The sequence below is a fragment of the Callorhinchus milii genome, unplaced genomic scaffold (genome assembly GCF_018977255.1).
Source record: "Callorhinchus milii isolate IMCB2004 unplaced genomic scaffold, IMCB_Cmil_1.0 Scaffold4, whole genome shotgun sequence".
In the NCBI taxonomy this organism is placed as follows: Eukaryota; Metazoa; Chordata; class Chondrichthyes; order Chimaeriformes; family Callorhinchidae; genus Callorhinchus; species Callorhinchus milii.
The window spans coordinates 48,171,616-48,191,161 of record NW_024704745.1 but is presented as its reverse complement, the minus strand read 5'-3'; the positions used below and the strand labels follow the sequence as shown (position 1 = coordinate 48,191,161).

The 19,546-nt window shown below is 39.7% G+C and overlaps 1 protein-coding gene and 1 non-coding gene across 2 annotated transcripts in view; one reads left to right on the top strand and one right to left on the bottom strand.

Annotated features, from left to right (window-relative positions):
* The window catches only part of dock9b (dedicator of cytokinesis 9b), a 148,008-nt gene that overhangs the window by 115,407 nt on the left and 13,055 nt on the right, over positions 1-19,546 (bottom strand). The window contains exon 2 of the mRNA XM_042334262.1: positions 6,019-6,135. Within this exon, the coding sequence (XP_042190196.1) occupies positions 6,019-6,135 (117 nt within the window). The remainder of the gene's footprint in view (positions 1-6,018; positions 6,136-19,546) is intronic.
* Positions 12,285-12,356, top strand: trnaa-ggc. The gene has a single exon. It is a non-coding gene; the product is annotated as a tRNA-Ala (tRNA).

Genomic DNA, 19,546 nt, shown 5'->3' with positions numbered 1-19,546 from the left:
TTCCTGAGCCAGGTGGGTCTGCAGTATTCTAGGGCACTGCTGATGACAGCACAGCCTGCCGGGCTCATCGGCAGGACCTGGAAGGGCAGACCAGTCATTGGGGACAGGGAGTCACCCACTCAGCTCCTATTAACCCTGCAAACCAAAGTTCCAACGGGTAGGGTGGTCCTAGCTGAACAAGCAGCAGGAAACCTTGTCAGGCAGCAATATCAATGGCAAGTTATGCAGTTAGACCCCAGCAGTATCCCAATTAGGGTCCCTAAACCTTGGCTCTTGCCAACCTGCGCCTAATACTTTACGGAATTAGGCAAACAGGATGCGTCCCTCCAGGGAGAGAATGTACATTCTATTCCAACAATCTATCTCTGGGATTTCCATGTGTAGGTGGGATGCATGGAAATCTCAGCTTGGTTTGAATACTCTTAAGCATGATGATGGGTTTGCTGGTAATTCAAATAAGATCAGGTTTGGTTGTGCCACCCACAAAGCTGAATTAACTGTGTTCAAACATGAAGGATAGCCAGTTGGTTAAGACACCAGTGAGCAGCTGGCACCAAACAACCATACCCCAGGTGAGTCGGTTCCACCAGGAGAGAACAAACCAACAAAAATGCCAGTCTGTGCCAAGCAAATAAAGAAATCCAGAGCACAAAGCATGACAAAGATGGAAGCCAAAGAACTGGTTTCTTCACAGTCACTGAAACGGAACACAATGAATGACTTTGCAAGATGTATAACATAGGTTATTGCATGCAAATGTCCCATGCTAAAAAAAACAGTAACAGCTCAATCCTTTGCATATAGAGCAGACAACAGCTGTAAAATAGCATTACTGTGGCAATTGCTATCGATTTAGCACATGTTCCATTTGTCCAAAGAACCATGCTGTTCTTGACAAATGTTCCTAACAGAATTCCAGTAACAACAAATGCACGTGAAAGAGGGGACCCGTAGAGGTATAAACCATTAGGGATTACTGAGGTTTGTTCACATTTATGTCTAATCTCTCAACAGAAACTGCTCCATTTAGTCACTATTAGGTCACATACTATTTTTGTGTTACTTCAATGAATGAATGAAAGAGGTTCTAAACACTCCTCACCGCAAGCAGGAGTTACCTACAACCAAGAATCCTTACTTGTCCTTTAGTTGTTACATGCAGGCATTACCTATCAACCTGTCCAGTCCCTCCGCTCAGCAGACTCCAGCCTGGTTCACATTCCCCGCCCAGCCCACCCAACATCGGCAGTTGGGCCTTCAGTGTCTGTCCCCACCCTTTGGAACTCCTTCCCACAGTCTATTCGCCTTTCTCCCTCCCTTGCCTCCTTCAAAGCACATGTAAAGACCCTCCTCTTCGGCCACCCTCCTACCCCCCTCCTGATCCCAATCCCCTGCTCAGATCCAAATCCCTGACTGTTCAGCACTTTGAGATGTCCTCCTGATGTGCAATGTGCTTTACAAATGTAATTTGTTGTTTATTGTTGATTCAAGACTAGAACGCAGATATAACTCTCCTGTTTTTCTCACTTCTCCCACAAAAACTAGCACAAAGCACTGCTCTACACTTATATTTTGACCCAGTTGACATGATATATGTATGTTTGAAATCTGAAGGGATTTTGAAATGTCACATTAAGAATATTTTTTAGGTCAGCTGACACACGTGGGAACCCATTGACAATCTGAAGAGTATCCAAACCAAAGGTAACAACTTGAATTTATCTAGCGCCCTTCACATGGGGTAGCGTCCCCAAGCGCTTCACAGGGGCAGAGTCTGACCACGAGCCAGGGGGAGAAGTGACCCTAAGCACGAACAAAAAGGAAGGTCTTTAGGCAGGATTTGAAGGTGGTGAGGGAGGGCCAAGGCGGAGGGATTGAGGGAGAGAATTCCAGAGTTTCAGGGCGTAGTGGCTGAAGGCACAGCCATTGATGATGGAAGTATTGGGACTTCAACATATCTATGCGTCATTATAAACAGTTTTCTTTCGCAAAATTTTTTTAAAAATTATTTCATGAAAATCTTTTTTTTAAATGTATTTGACGTCAACCGATACAAAACAGACATTTGTCATTAAAAAAAATTCTCTTCACATACCCCCCTCCACACCCCCTCAGGGATCAGGGATACTTAGCTATTCTTAGAGAGTGTTAGTTGCAGGTTGGCAATAACCAGGGCTTATGAATCCTAGTATGTGTGTTGGGGTACTGCTAGAATTTAACAACCAGCTAAAATCATCCGATCCGGTCTCGTAAGTTTCCTGCTGCTTCTCCAGGTGGGACCACCTTACCTAATAGCACTCTGGTTTGCAGGGTTAACAGGATTCAAGTAGGAAGAATCCCTGTACTCACCGGGTCTGTGAGTCCTGCCAACAAGCCAGGCTAGTCAGTTTGTCAACAGAGCATGGAGTACTGCAGATCTCCCTGGCTCAGAAACCAGACTACCAAAACCACCCAGTAGGAATGACTTGATTCTGTAACTATGCGGCTTGACTGGATTCTCCAAGCCTGCAGTAAAGTAAATGCTATATTCCAAAGACCACAGCACCATTGCATTCAAGAGTCAATGTAATCTTAAATACCTTTAAGATGGTTTTCTGTTGGGATTTATTGCCACACCTTGATTTAATTGTTAAAAGTTCTTCTTGACAATCAGTATCTAAGCCATAACAGGAACACTGAGCAGCCAGCTCCATGAATATGCAGTTTACCTAGCACAAATAAAAAACCCAACTCTTCTGCAGTAGTGCAAGAATGACTGGCTCACACTAGTAAAAACGCATCAAAATTCAAATTACAAAGGATCAGTTCATGGTTCAAGAGCTCTTAATTCCAAGGGTTATTTTTCACTTTGTTGGGACTACGCCAGTCAAACATGATGGTTTAAAATTGACACGATCCAGTCAACTGAATATAAGAAAAATATCAGTCCAGAACAGCAGTTGTGTAAACATTTCTGTGAGTGTACCTGGTGTACTTGTGAAGGAGAGAGATACACACAAATATGAAAACTGCATTCAGAAATATGAAGTGATGTATTTGTGTTGTCAGGTTGCCCTTGATATTGATCACGTTTCACATCTTGGGCAGCTAAGATTCAGGGTATAAACATTGTTTTAAACGAAGCAAAATACAAAAACAATAGTTCTCCATCTTAGGTGGAAGTTAGTTTGTACCTCACATTATGGTTTGAGATCAAAGAAAGGATCCTTAAATGCATGGCAGATTTGAAATTCTGTATAGCACAATGCATCTTTAAATAAAGCAATTCTAAAGATAAGAATATTTTTCACCTCTGAGGACAGATAATAAAACTTTGGTCTCCCGACAGAGATTGGGTGCATTGCCAAACACTATGTGATAACATATGAATCATTAAAGAGCATGTCGTTAAGTCTTGAAAGTCGAGTTCCGGTTAACAGGAAAGTGCTACATAGAATCATAGACTGACACACCACAGAAACAGGCCATTCAGACCATTTTGACAACACTTTTGGTCATCTTTCCCTTCCCCATCCACCTTAGCTGCCACCCTCAGCTCAGTTGCCAAGCCAGGATTGGGACGTGAAGAACACTATATAAATGTAAACTTTTATTGTACTGGATGTGTATTTTGTTTCCATGAATCATGTAGTATAATCTCATTCTCGCTGCCTTTAATACTCTGGTTCAAGCACCTTACTGCAGTAAACTGATAACTCGTCACTCAAGGGAAAAGGGCTCAGTGACAAGTTATCTTGAGTGGCAAGTGAGGCATGTGTATAAATACATAAATAAATGAGGCCAGGATATTGACAGCAATGATGACTTAAGTGATAGTGAATAGTTAAGAGGGTTGAGTTACCAGGAGTTTACTTTTAATTCCCTCAAAGGAATTTATGGGCATAATCACAATGTCAGTGCCTTGGGATATCCTCTGACATGAAAGGCAATATGCAACTGCAACTTGTTGTTGCTAGTTCTTAGGAAACAAGTTGCTTAAGTGAATCACGTGTATAGACCCTGAAATAAAGTTCTGAGAGAAGCTTTTGAAGTATAGGAGGGTGCTATTACTAGAATATAAGAGGAAGCTTTTCCACCCGGGGGTGGGGGGGAAGAGAGGAAATCAGAGTTGATTTCCTCCCCCCTCAACAGAGAATTCCTCCCGCCCCACCCCCCCAACACAATGATCAGCCACCAGATCCGCACGTTCAACAAGGCACATGTGTGCAAAAGCCAGGCAATTCCATCAGCATTTCAAAATCTACTACAGGTGAACCCATGTTTAACAGGATTCTATGGCAGTGTATGATCCTGGCTAAATAAATGTTGATGCAGCGTCATCTGACAACTGATTTATATACAAGCAGTGATCTTCAAATGCACATTTAGATCAGAGTTAATGCAAGATCACTTCATGATGAAATTGATCCTCCAGAGACCAAAGAGCAATAGATCCTTGCAAGGATGGGGTGATGGTGCAGTTGAAAATGCAGACTGCATAATTGTGGATGAATTGAAATTATGGAAGTGGCGAGGAGTGTGCTGGGAAAGAACAGCATTGAGGTGACAAAAGCAAGCACACATTAAGCTTTTGCAGACATGTAAGCAGACAAAATTCCAGAGGTAGAATATGGTCTTGGTCAATGAGCGGATGCAGAGTTTAATGCAAAGTTGGGGGTGGGTTGGTAAATGATGCTGCCAAGCCTTGTTCTTGGTATTTCTTTCAAGGTATAAAACAAACAGCTGTTTGGGTCCAGACCAAAGCCATGGCTTCACTCACTTACTAATGCAATTTTTGCAATTTTCAAGTGATCATGCAGGCTATGAAAGCTAGCAACAAGCAGCTTTGCTTCACACTGGAGAGAGAAAAATAAGATTTGTAAATTTACTTATCTAGACTGTTTTCGCTTTTTTTCTGAACAAATGCCAAGTGCGTACTGGCTGAACATTTTATTTGTTTCTCCTCATTTTCTTAGAACTTCAAGGAAATTTTTAAATTAGCCTGGAAGATTCAGATTTCTATCCTGCAGCATACACAATCAGATCAAAAGGTATTTCTGTATAATCTACCCTTTCCAAAACAACAATCTATTATACTGCAGTCAAGAAAGGACATGCTCAGTAAATCCTTCATCAAATCTGTTCCTCCGTCCCACCCATCTTTCAAGGATTGTATTAGAATAGATGCATAAGAGTAATTTACAAAGCTGTAATTCAATCTGGTAATTCAGAGCACATTTTAAATAAGAGCGTGCAAAGTTTGATGGATGTATAAATGCCAGCCAAATGAATCAGAATCTTAAATAATTCTAGGCATTTATTATACACAATGTGTATGGCATCCTGTATCTTTTTAAAATGCTCGTCATCGCCAACCTTTATTTTTGCTCTTAGCCCCCTCTGCCCAACCACTTCTTAAGATTGATAGTTCTCCACTACTTTGACCGAGAGGCCTTACCTAACATGAGAGTCCACACAGTTTGTATTCACTAGTAATTTGATCATAAAAGTTAGCTTAGCCAAATCCAAACCCGTCCTCCTCCAAGATCTTCAGATGTGCATTTACAGCAAGTTTGTTGAAAAAAATGAAACCCAGAAAATGTTATCCTCCCCTGGATGTAATCCTTGAGATACTTCGGCTAGCTGTTGTGTCTCCAATGTCCTGGCTGATACATTAATACAGAGTGGACCAGAGATTGAACCTCAATCTTCTTAGTCTGTGTGCATCATTGCCATATCACACAGTGTACTTAACCACTAAGACATGAGGTGGGGAGAGAGAGGGAGGGGTGTAGGAGCCATATTTGCTTTCCTAATAATCTGTGATAAATTATCTGAACTTGGTCAAAAATTGGGGACGGCCCAATCATGCAAAAGTTCAAGGATTGTTATAAAAGTGTAATGATGTTGAACATTTATTGAACTACACAACACACTTGAAGCATAACATTCAAACAGTTGTTTTTCAGTTTAAATACAATTTAGCAAACCTTACATTTTATAGCCTACCATAAATTTGAAATATCCAACATTACTCACTTGGAAATCTTCAGGAGGAAAAAGTAGCATGTCCCGCAAAGGATCACTGATGATCTGTGTCTTCTTCTGTAAAAGGACATTCTCGTAGTCTATTGGTTCAATATCCTTCGGTCTAGCCTGCAAACAAAATGGAGATAAGTTATTGCTATTGTTATAATGTTTAAGCATAGAGTATCATGCGTCCAAAATATTGCTTTAAATATGAATGGAGAGGGAGTCAAAGGAGCTACAATGTTTCATCAGACAACAGTGGCAGAATTATTTACACAGTCAAGTTTTCAACAACTTGTGCACCTTTCACATAGGGCGAATGTCTCAAAAACAAGGGGAGGCCACTGAGCAGGGAAAAGGAGATTTAAGAATGTTAACCAAAAGCAAAGTCGAAGAGAATGTGTTTTTCAAAAGTTGGAAAAGTATTCCAGAGGACATAGCTACTGGCAGCTGAACGCTCACCTCCTTGAAGGAGAGGAGCAATACCGATTCAACCAGGCCAGCGTTTTGATCACTGCCTGGTTTGTTAGCTCATTCACAACTTAATTCCGTTTCAGAAGCTGTGCACAGTACTGCAACAACACCAACTGCACCAGTCAGATTTCAAAAAAATAAACATGGAGATCTTAAAAGTGAGGCGAGCTGGATTCCCATTAAGGGTAACAATGTCATTCTAAAAAAAAATTCTTGTGATCTTGCAACATACAATCATGTACACTTGACATACAGCTCCATTACTTGGCAACCTGTTGTTTAACTGGGATATGAAAACTTAGGCAGTCAAAAGTGCTTTAACCCATGAGAATCAAACCATCGTACATTTCTTTTCAATTATTCAAGTTTACAAACCACAAAAGATTTTTGATTTTGGAAAACATAAGGAAGAAAAATCTAAATAAGTTCCAACCAATTTTAGTGCAGGCTTTGGCAAACAAATACAAAGCAATTCATCCGTGGCTAACTAGAGCAGTTAGGGAAAGCATCAAATTAAAAGAAAAGGCTTATAAAACTGCCAAGAAAAGCAGCAAATCTGAAGATTGGGAGAGTTTTAGAAACAAGCAAAATAAAACTAAAAAAACTCATTAAAAGCGAGAAAAAGGAGTTTGAGGGTAAGCTAGCTAGGAACATTAAGTCTGATTGTAAAAGTTTTTACAAATATATTAAGAGGAATAGGCCAGTGAGGGTAAATGTAGGTCCACTTCAGTCAGAGATGGGAGAAGTTGTAATGGGGGATAAGGACATGGCAGAGTCCCTAAATGGGTACTTTGCATCTGTCTTCACCCTAGAAGACACAACAAGTCTGCCAACAATAGAGATGCACCAAGGGATAAGGACAGGGAGCAACTTAGGGAAATTTTCATTAGTAGAGAATTGGTGCTAGGGAAACTGTTAGCACTAAAAAGTGACAAATCCCCTGGTCCGGATGGCTTGCATCCCAGGGTTTTAAAAGAGGTAGCTTATGAGATAGTGGAGGCCTTATGTCTGATCTTCCAAAATTCCTTGGATTCTGGAACAGTCCCCATGGATTGGAAGATCGCAAATGTCACACCACTATTTAAAAAAGGTGGAAAGGAAAAGATGGGGAACTATAGGCCAGTTAGTCTCACATCAGTGATAGGAAAAATTTTAGAATCGTTGATTAAGGATGTGGTAGTGCGGTATTTAGGGAGCACAATATAATTAGGCCAAGTCAACATGGCTTTACAAAAGGGAAGTCATGTTTGACAAATCTCATAGAGTTTTTTGAGGATATTTCCAGTAAACTAGATAAGGGTGAATCAGTGGATGTGGTCTATTTGGACTTCCAGAAGGCATTCGATAAGGTGCCGCATAAAAGGTTAGTCCAAAAGATAAGGGCCCATGGAATTGGGGGGAGCATATTAACGTGGATTGGGGAATGGTTAACGGGTAGGAAACAAAGAGTAGGGATAAACGGGTCCTTTTCAGATTGGCGGGATGTGACTAGTGGAGTGCCACAAGGATCAGTCCTTGGGCCTCAGCTATTTACCATCTACATCAACGATCTAGATGAGGACATCGAAGTTAATATATCTAAATTCACGGATGACACAAAACTAGGAGGAAGTGTCAACACAGAGGACGACATTAAAAAAATGCAGCGAGACATAGATAGGTTAGGTGATTGGGCAGGTAGGTGGCAGATGAAGTATAATGTAGGGAAGTGCGAAGTCATCCACCTAGGTAGCAAAAACAGTAGAGCGGGTTATTTTTTAGAAGGGGAGAGATTGGAATGTGTTAGCGTCCAGAGGGACTTGGGTGTCCTTGTACACCAATCACAGAAAGTTAGTCTGCAGGTGCAGCAACAATTAGGAAGGCGAACGGTATGTTAGCATTCATTATGAAAGGATTAGAGTATAAGAATAGGGAAGTCTTGCTGCAACTGTATAGGGCCCTGGTGAGACCACACCTGGAATACTGTGTCCAGTTTTGGTCTCCTCATTTAAGGAAGGATGTACTTGCCTTGGAGGGGGTGCAGCGTAGATTTACTAGGTTAGTGCCAGGGATGAAGGGGATGAGTTACGAGGATAGGCTGACCAATTTGGGCCTATATTCTCTAGAATATAGAAGAATTAGAGGGGATCTTATAGAAACCTATAAGATCATCAAAGGGCATGATAGAGTAGATAGTGGGAGATTGTTTCCCTGGTTGGAGAAACTAAAACCAGGGGTCACAACCTTAAAATCAGAGGCCAGCCCTTTCGCACTGAGTTGAGGAAGAACGTCTTCACTCAAAGGGTGGTGAATGTATGGAACTCACTACCCCAAAGGGCTGTTGACCCTCAGTCCTTGAACATATTCAAGACTGAGATAGATTTCTTATTGCAAAAGGGATTAAGGGATATGGGGATAAGGCAGGGTCAGGTTATTAGCTGGAATTAGATTAGAAGATCAGCCATGATTGAATGGTGGGGCAGGCTCGAAGGGCCGAATGGCCTACTCCTGCTCCTACATGTTATGTTATGTTACTGTCAATCACCTTTGAAAGCCTCGAATTAATGTTATCTCATGTTTATTAATTGTCTCTCAGTATTACTTCTTGTTTCCATTCAGCCATACCCTGGTAAACCTCATGTCAGACCAATGCTGGGATCTGCTTAAGCAATCAAAGCCTCAAGGACTAGAGGCTGTTTGGTTGTTACAGAATGTCAATAACATTCTGTAGATTGCTAGAGAAAAACTGAAATCAGTGTTTAGAACAGTACCACCACTCAAGTAACTTTCTTTAATACAGAGTTTCTTTTGGAAATTTCAAAATATACAAAATTACATTTATCCACAGGTAAGCTTACGTTATTTATGCAGTAAACAGGACATTGAGTGTACATAAGACAATAAAATTGGTCTGATCAGGCTCATTTTCAAATACAATTTTCCCCAATCTCACATATTCGCTTTTGAGCCACTTCATGGCTGTTTGTAGGACACTGCTCTGCACACACTGACTGCTGGGTTTGCCTACAAAATACAGTCACTACACTGAGTTTTAATTCTGTCCTCACTTGAAGTAGACAATTATCACAAGGATTAGTTTGGCTGAATAAGGTCTTTCGGCTATTTGAACTCATTCTTCCAGAACACCCATCCACCCTTTAGATGTGTCTACTTCAACCAATCATTGTGATGCGTCTATTTCAAGTATTAAGCTTTTTGTTAAAAAAAGACTACCAGCCTCAACCATGCTTCCTGAAAACCTGTTCCAGTCATTAATTACACTCTGGGTAAAGAAATATTTACTGGTTTGTTTCCTAGAATTGCACTTTGTAACACTAAAACTGCCCCTTCTTGTTCCATTGCAGTTGTGAACTCTAAATTATTGTTTCGTGTTTACTTTTTCAATTCCATTTAAATGTTATACACCTCGCTGAGTCATCTCTTCAAGACTCGACAGTGATAAGAATATGTAACCTGGCTGATCTCCTCTTTCTCTGACTCAGTATTGCTGAGAGTAATTGTACCTCCCCTACTGATGACACTAGGAATTTGAACCTGCATCTTTGTGTACTTGCTTCAACGCTGCATTGGGAAATGCCTTTATCAATGAAAACATTGGGGAACCTGGTAAGGGTTAAAAGAACAGTTAGCAATAAAATAAGGCGGATATAGTTTATTTTTGGCTCCAGAACTAACATGGTATGATCATTATTAAAGACAATAGATGGGTGTGGGTCAGTTTTACTTTGTTGCTTAGCTTCCTATTTTTACCTTAGGGAATCACTGGATTGTGAACACATTTGTGAGTGATGCACAGCTCAAAATGAGTTATAAAGTGAGGAAAGGGTGACAAAGTATTCTCTTCAGCAGCTTTGGCAGTGTCCTGTTGTCTGAAATAGTCATGACATCAGTCCCAATTCCACTTTATAGTCCATCAGATTTAACAGTAACTGCAAGAAATTTATTAAAGATGTCAGCAAGGGCCCACCTCACTAAAGGTGTTCAAAGAGAGAAAGTTACAGATTGCGGTCAAAATGCCTTTAGTATGAAGCAGATGCATACATGGAAATGTTATTGTAATTATTTTTTTAAAAAGATAAATATTATGCTAAATGTAAATATGCTTCACCAGAGGTTTCTACGAAAATTCTTTTATTTGTAGACTGTTGAAAGACTTATTTTTTGATTAATGTAGATGTTTCAGACATTCTATGGAAGGGCAAATTCTGCAATAAATCACAAACATCTAAACACTGCACGGGGTAAAACAAGAGGCCATAAGGAAGTAAGGGAAATTCTGAGCAAAAGTCAATGTGACCATTCAGTCCATGGAACCTGTTCACCATTTTATTTGATCACAATAGACTTTTAAATCCAATTTCCCTGCCTTTTCTTCTCATCCCTTAATGTTCTTACTTTGTAAATATTTATCCATTAAACATCTCAATCAATCTGCATCTATGGCGGTGGAAGCCAACCTCAGTTGGTGGAACTCTTGGCTTCAAGTCAGATGGTTGAGGGTTCACGTTGCCACATCAGTACTTGAAATCACATTGTCTAAGATGACTCTAATGTAGGGTTGGATGGGGAACGTTTCGCATTATCAGAGGTGCGGATGTCTTCGGGTGAGTCGTAAACCTGAGGCTCCGTCTGCCTGGTCAAATGGATGTTAAAAGATTCTATGGCATTATTCAAAAAGCGAAAGGAGTTTCTCCCGGTATCCTGGCTAACAATTCCCCAGAAAAAAATGGTAATTTGTTCATGGTTGTTTGTGAGACATTACTGTGCATTTGGGCTGCTGCATTCATCGACAAACACACGGCAACTCCACTTCCCAGTGAATCCCGTGAAGCACTTTGAGGCGTCCTCCTGACATGAAAGGTGCTACACCAAATGCAAGGATTACTAGGATTATTATCTGGAACAGAGCTTTAGGGCCTTCTTGAGGGAGAACACGGGAGATTAAACTATAAGATAAACACTATCAGAAAGAAAATAAAAATATTATCAGTAGTATTAAAATGCAACCATTTTACAGCTAAACGATTCAAAGTCGGAATTTAAAAGAACAATGTTAAGAGGAAATTGCTTGTTAACATTTGGTACAAACCCAAGGAGGAATTTTAACATAATTATAGGGAACCCAGACAGTTATGCGCTTCCTCATTTCCAAAAAGACAATGAGTGTCGAAGGAACAGAGGACAGACATTTACAACTTTTGGTGAAATATCTGGCATTATATCTGTCTTACTCAGGAGGCTGAAGTGAATGCCAGAAAAATTACAGTGTAAGGCAAGGAGACACAAATTAAAAAGCTATTTTGTTAGATTAATAAACGTTTGGCAATATACCTACATCAATTTTCTCTCATCCACCTTCGCTTCTCTCCTAAAACTATTTGGCACACACATTTTAATACTTCACCTGTCCTAAGGCATGAGCTTTGACACATTTTTTAACATCACAGCTGAACCTGAGCCTGTGTTCACCTGCTTTACACACATGTGTCTCCAATAGAGGTGACTGAATAATGATCAGGAATCCTAGCTGATTTTCCCATCCATAAACTGCAGCGTTGAGGCTAAATATAGTACAAGCTGAGATCAATTAACTTGAGTGAAGATTGAATATGTGATCTAATCTGTTAAAGCATTGAAAGAGACCCAGTGGACTGGAGATTTAAACTAGACTTTCCATGCATGAGTTATCACAACCTGCTCATCAGGGTACATATTCACTAAACAGGGATAGCCTCCCCCTCAAAGAAGAGGGAATTTACAGTAAAAGGGGCATTATCTCATGACATCTGCAACCTTTGTGGAGTCCTGTAGCTCAGTGGTTAGAGCACTCGCCTGGCAAGCGAGAGACCTGGGTTCGATTCCCGGCAGGGTGAAACCTTGGGCAAGTTTCCGTACTCCACTATTAAATCCCTCAAGAAAAAAAATAATAATTTGTTCCCTCAATCTACGACTGTTTGTGGGACACTGCTGTGTGCAATTGGCTGCCGTATTTCATCCACAAAATATATGGTCAATTCACTTTACAACGTATTCTGTGAAGCACTTTGAGACGTGAAAAACGCTACATCAAATGCAAGGATTATTATTATTATTAACCTAGATTTGCAGACAGTTTCAAAGCTGCACACTCTGGAATAATAAATGGTACACAAGCACTTTTGAAAAAAAAGGGCAAGAACTTTCAACACACAAACCAAATTTGTGCCATTAATCTTTCCATAGCAAAGTGAATGCTTTTTTGGTCTCAGTTTCTACATTCATTTCATTTATGCTGTAATCTTTTGAGAGTAGTCAAAAAAAACAATTAAAATAAAGCTGCTATATAATCTGAATAAAGCATGCAGTGAATATGCAGGTTAATGCCTTGATTCTAGTTCTTCTAGCTGGCAAATAAACCACGACGTCAAAGACACAGATGTGGAAAATATGGAAATATTTGTTAATGTACACGCAAAGCTATTCTGAGAAAAAATTGGCTGACATTAACATCATGCATAATGCAAGGATTATTATTATTATCAGTATTATAGATAGTGCCTAATACGTTGTCAAAAGGTGCACGTGGTGGATCTTAATACTCTACTGCATGCTATTCAGGAACACTAGTCGCCTGTCAAAACCTTGGCCCTATGTTACAAGCAAATAAATAAATTCTGTGTGGAGAGTTCACTCATCTGTAACTATGTCTTGGAACAAGCCGGTTATAGCACAGTATACAGTTCAAAAAAGCAAGTTAAAACTAAAAGTTCACATTCTGCAAGTCTGGAGTACACAACCTATGGTGGGTATGCTCTATCAACACCCAATGCTGAAACCTGTTCACAATACAACCAGACTTGTTCACTAAAAATTCCATAAGTAACAGAAATTCACTAGAAACCCTGGTTCAAGTCTAATTCACTATGCCAGCTATTAAAAGTCTGCATGGCATTCTTAAACACGGAGCAGTATATTTGAACAAGTAGTCAATAACCAGCTATGACCACCCAACCTATTTGGGTTTTAGCTTCCAGAGTTAGAAACATAGAAACAGGAGTAGGCCATTCAGCCCCTCGAGCCTGTTCCACCATTCTATACGATCATGTCTGTTCTGTACCTCAAGTCTAGTTTCCTGCCCTTGCCCCATCTCCCTTAATATCCTGACCTAACAAATATCTATCTATCTCAGCCTTGAAGATGTGAATGGATCCAGCATCCACAGCCTTTTCGGGGAGAGAATTCCAGATTTCAGAATTCAGAACACATTTTCACCTCAAATGACTGCAGACCAAGTCCATCACCTCAGACCTAGTTCAGCCCCAAGCGAATTAGTTTTCCTTTTCTCTCCAAAGAAAGATTTTTTAAAAAATTGTATTCCTTTTATTGTTCCAGAAAAGGTAAAGCCTGGGTGCCCAGCCAGGAGTGACAAGCACTTTGAGACACCCTCCCAAATAGAAAGGTGCTATAGAAATGTAAATTGTATTGCAACTTCAATCCAAAGCCAGTCTAGTGAAATTCAGCAATCTATAAAAAGATTTTTAGAACAAGTTCACACAAACATGAATAACAGATCTTATTATTTATGCTAGTAACAAAGCAAGATTTCAGGGTCACAATTTTTCCCCAATCACAGTCAGGTACTATTGAGGTAAGATATTTATTGTGCTCAAGTTTTGAACCTCCGTTTGCAATGAGCCTTTCATAAAAGTATAAAACTGGCATTATCTATAAAGCCTGCAGTGCAATTTAAGTGAAAAAATCCAGGACAAACAAATGTAAATCCAGAGTGGTCATAAACCAAGTACAGTAATACAAATTGCACTAATATCAGCACTATAATCTCTTGTTTTCACTGTTGATGATTCATCCATAGAGACCTTCAGTTTGAACTTATTTGCTTCAATGCTGCCTCTAGTTACTGTTGCAATTGAATGCCAGAGTTATTTTGGAGGTCAGATCAGATCAGAGAGGCAAAGAAGGAAATAAAAAGAACAGGCCTGCATCTGTTGATAAAATAAATATACAACAGTTTAAAGATCGAGTGCTGATGATATGATCTGGGAGGAAAAGGGCTGCAGCTGGATTAACATCATCAGAGATATGGTCATTAGCTCCTGGCCTTCATTCGATAACTTTACACAAAGATGGTGTGGAGTTCAGTAGCTCAACAAGTGAAGAATGCCAGAGACCTGCAATTCACCACTCCATTGTGTAACAGACTGCTTAGTAAAAACATTAAACCATTGGATGGATGTACTCCGAAATTGATGCTCAAACTACATACTCTGGAGAAGTCATGGTCTCCAAAAATCAGTGGTAAATCTGTATTTCAAATAATAAGCATAAAACAAGAATATTTTGTAGATACACTCGTAGATTCAGTTCCCCTTTCATACCAATTTTCTAATGTGTTAGTACTGAAAAATGGTACAGTAGAGTATGTGGCCAACTGTCCCTGAGCATGCCATCACATTTTCATGCCCTTCTTTTTATTCCTTGAGTGTGAAATAACTTGCTTTCCCTCAACTTTTCATTATTTCCCCAACATGGCTCACTGCTCTCTTCTGAAAGGGAGCAAATAAATCTTGTGAAGCACTCTAAATAAATGCAAGTTCTTGTAATGCAAGGATTATTTTAAGTGCAAGTAACTTTCTCCCAATACCATTTCAAAATCAGTCAATACAAGACATCTGAAAGGTTTGTGAAAGATGGGATAACATGGATCAAATGTTTTTTTGGGTGTGTGCCAACCTGACTCAATGATAGGTCTCTCACCTCTGAGTCAGAAGATTGTGTGTTCAAGCCCCACATTGGGACTTGGAATTACATTGTCTAAGATGACACTCAGATGCAGTATTGGGGGAGGAGTGCTGCATTGTTGGGAGGTGCCAACCCTCGGATGAGATGTTAAACCAAGATCCTGTCTGCCTGTTCAGGTGGACGTTAAAAATCACATGTCACTATTCGAAAAGAGAAGGGAGTTTCTCCCGGTGTTCTGAGCAAAAATTATATAATAATCCTTGCATTTGATTCAGCACCTCATCCCACTGTTGAGACGTCTCAATGTGCTTCACAGAACATACTTTAAAGTGTAGTGAATGCGTGTTTTGAGAGAGCCTTTGAGAGAGACAGAGTGAGAATAATAACCCTTGCATTTGATACACCTTATCCCTTCGTTGAGACATCTCAAAGCATTTCACAGAATATACTGTAATGTGGAGTGACTGCGTGTTTTTGTGAGCGAAATGTGTCAGCCAATTGCACACAGCAGTGTCTCCAACAGTCGTGGATTGAATAGTCAAACTATTATTTTTTTTGGAAGGATTTTTTGGTAGCGATTCGCTAGTCGACTAATAACCAGGTTCTTACTTATTGCTAGGTAAACAGAGGTGTGCATGTGGAATAAGGAAACATGCCTAAGGTTTCGCCCCATCCAGGAATTGAACCCGGGTCCTCTTGTTTGTGAGGACCACTGCGCTGCAGTACTCCACACAAAAGCGAGACACACACACATACTAACAGAATGAAATACACAGAGACAGAAACACAGGGAGAGAGAGAGACACACGCGCACAAAAAAAATCACAAAGAAACTCACAAACAGAGACATGCACACATACAGAGAAACACACAAACACAGACGGAAAGAGACACATACAGAGAAAAAGATTCCCCAAATAAAATTGTTCACTCAATCCACCGATGTTTGTGCAGCTCTGCTGTGCACAACAGGCTGCCGCATTTCATCCACAATGCCTAAGGAACTGATGTGGTAGGAAATGCAGCACAAGTTCTTGTTTCTGTGCTGTATATTCTAATGTATTCTAAGTGATCTGCATGTGGAAATCCCCATCCATCATATCCTGGCGTAGCAGATTTTCTATCAGATGAGATTATTGTATTATTAATGGAACGCTCAATCAACATTCAATTTCAGGTAGGCGATCCTTCACTTATACTGGCAAGGAGAGCCATAAATGACCTATTATCTTCCCAATTGGCCTCAATTGGCAGTGTAAATAATGAATTCATCTCTTGCTTAAAATCAATTCCACACCCTAAATCAGTTCCAGAATAAAACAAATAGTATTTATATCAAAGCATTCATGATGCAAAAATTCAGAATGAATTCTTGACAAATTGACAGATTCATTACCATATCAACTCTAGAGCAGATAAAGATCTAAAAATTCCTTTAGAACATATGCACATCTCAGAATGTTCCAAACTTGGATCAGATACCTCAATGATGAAGATCAGAACATCCAAATAAAAGCACATCGACTGCATACAAACCACAATTTGCAAAGAAACGCACACTTGGGCAAATAGAAGGGCTCAATGAAACCACATTTCCTTCAAATTGACATAGTGATTGGACTGTACCAGGTTTGAGGCTTCCAGGTCTCAATACCAGCAAATTATTAAATGCAGAACTTTAGCATTTCAAATCATTGCAATAATCAACTCGGCAATTTTGATGAAAATGATTTGAACACTAAGAAATGATTACCCAGCCCTGGAAAGTACATATCATCTAAATGATCTGACAACTTTTATTCAGGACTTTCTATTACATAAAGCAATTAAAGACAATTCCTCAGATTTTATGAAAGAACAGGCAGTAATTGCATTATGAAACAACAAAAGCTGAGTTTCACACCAACAAAAAAACTACAAAATAATTTCTATCATTTTGACCATTAATTAAACACTTTGATCCGAGTATGTGAAAAAATAATTTGTATTTTATAGCACCTGTGAAATCTCGAAGCACTCCACGATAATTAGGATTGGACGTGTTCTTTTGAGGCCAAATGCAGCAAGCTTCACAAACAACCATGTCGTGAATAAGCAACATTTCACCCTTGGAACCTAACCTGCATGTGTGCCATTAAACATTGGGGGAGAATCTAAGCAATCCAGTAAAAGTGATTATTGAGTGCTCCTGCTCTGAGACTTCATTGAACTTGACAAGATCGCCAGGTCTTTTTTTCTTAGAACTCATCGAGAGATGTGGGCAAAGTCATTTTCCAATATTTATTGCCTGTCCCGTTACCCTGAAAATTAAAAATACCTTGCATTTAATAGAATGCTTTCTATGTTGGGAGTAAGATTCAAAACACTTCACAGGATTTTACTTTAATGTGTAGTGACTGAGTATTTTGTAGGTGAAATTAGCAGCGAATTTGTATACAGCAATGTCCTACAAACAGCCATGAAGTGAATGACCAAGTTTATCTGGGGGAATCGTTGGTCAAGACACCAGTAGTGAGTCTTTTATTTAAATCCCAGCAGTTCTTATGTTTGTGGAACTCCCACGATGTTACTTGGTTGGGCGTTTCAAGATTTTGACCCAGTGTGATTTTGAAATGTTTTTTAAATTATTTGATTAAATACAGATCAAGGGAACACCCATGGTCATGTTTCAGCCTTGATAGGAAAAATCTCAAGTTAACTATTTCAGAGTAGTTTAGGAATTTCATGGAGTTTTTATTGAGAAATCTAATCCATTTCTGCACCTTAGCTGCATGCCTCAATTTCTCGCTTTTCAATCAACCTAATAACTGTAGCTGTACCAGCACTACTTCACACACTCCTCCATGGGAAATTGCTAAGCTGAAAGAACCATTGTAAATTACAAGTGTGGGAACAGATTGTTACCCTCTGTGGAATTCAGATTTACACTTTATTTGTAATGTAGAACTGTTTCCTGAAGAAATTCTGCAACATTGGCTACCAGCCCAATGTTCTCGGAACCACCGCAGGGGAACATCTACAGGTGTCAGTCAACTTCAAGGTAGGCAACTTCGAGGGAGGTGGTAACTTCCACAGCAACCAAGAAAAAAGTCAGTGCAGACCAGTTAACTTGCACTTAAGTTGATCAACCCACGTGTCTTTGTTGCCATCAGAAGTGAAAAGCCAAGATCAACTCTTTCAGTAGTGGCGAGAATAGGGTCTCATTCATCATTGCCGATTTGCCATTGGATTCATAGCTGCTGCTGACAGTAAACCTGGACTGTAAACACACTATTAGGCAGAAAGTTGCAAGATGCTGCACAAAACTTTCCTGTACAGATGGGAGTTTATTTACAAACTCCATTCCCTATAAGCCATACTACCGCTTAAGGGTTTAAATCGCTCCACCTTTAAGGTTGTTTCACTGAAGTGCGAGGAACTAATTCATGATCAGGTCCAAAGAAGAAAGTCCAAATGCTTAATCCCTGAATTGACCTCAAGGGTCATCCGCTCAAGTGACTTGGTGGAAGTAGGACATTAAAATATCAGTTACATCTTTCAGAAAGACTGCTAATTCAGTAACAAATTCTGAGTCTGCATGTGAAAGAACATGTTGATAACTCAAAGTGCACCCAGTGCTGTAGTCACAATGCTAAACATCAAGAGCCATCAATAAGGTCCATCAGTCATTCTGGTCATGGAATTCCATTTCAAAATGTTCCTCTTACCTCAACATCTTTCAAAGTGTTCTAACCACTGGTACATTATGTTTATAGTTTGGGGCTGATAAATCTATCCACGTTTACTGCAAAATAAACGTGCATCAGCCTGACGCAGTGGTAGCACTCTCACCTCTGAGTCAGAAGGTTGTGGGTTCAAGCCCTATGTCAGGACTTGGATCATAGTACAAGATGACATTACAATGTAGTAATTGGGGGGTCTTGCATTGTCAGAAGTGCCGTCCTTCGGATGAGACGTGAAACCGAGGTCTGTCTGCCTATCCAGGTGGATAGTGAAGATCTTATGGCACTATTCGAAAAGAGAAGGGAGTTTCTTCCAGTGGCATAGCTGACAAAATAAATAAAAATGGTCACTCACTCCATGGCTGTTTGTGTAACACTGCTGTGTACTCCTAGCTGCCATGTTTCACCCACAAAATACACAGTCAATCCAATTGACAGTATATCATGTGAAGTGCTTTGAGACTTTGACAACGTGACAAGGCAACATATAATTTTACTTATAAACATATAAGATTTACTTATTTGTGTATTTATTTATAAAGTTATTTGTAAATCCCAACTAAAGTAAATAAATCAGAATGCAAACATTCATCCCATAAATT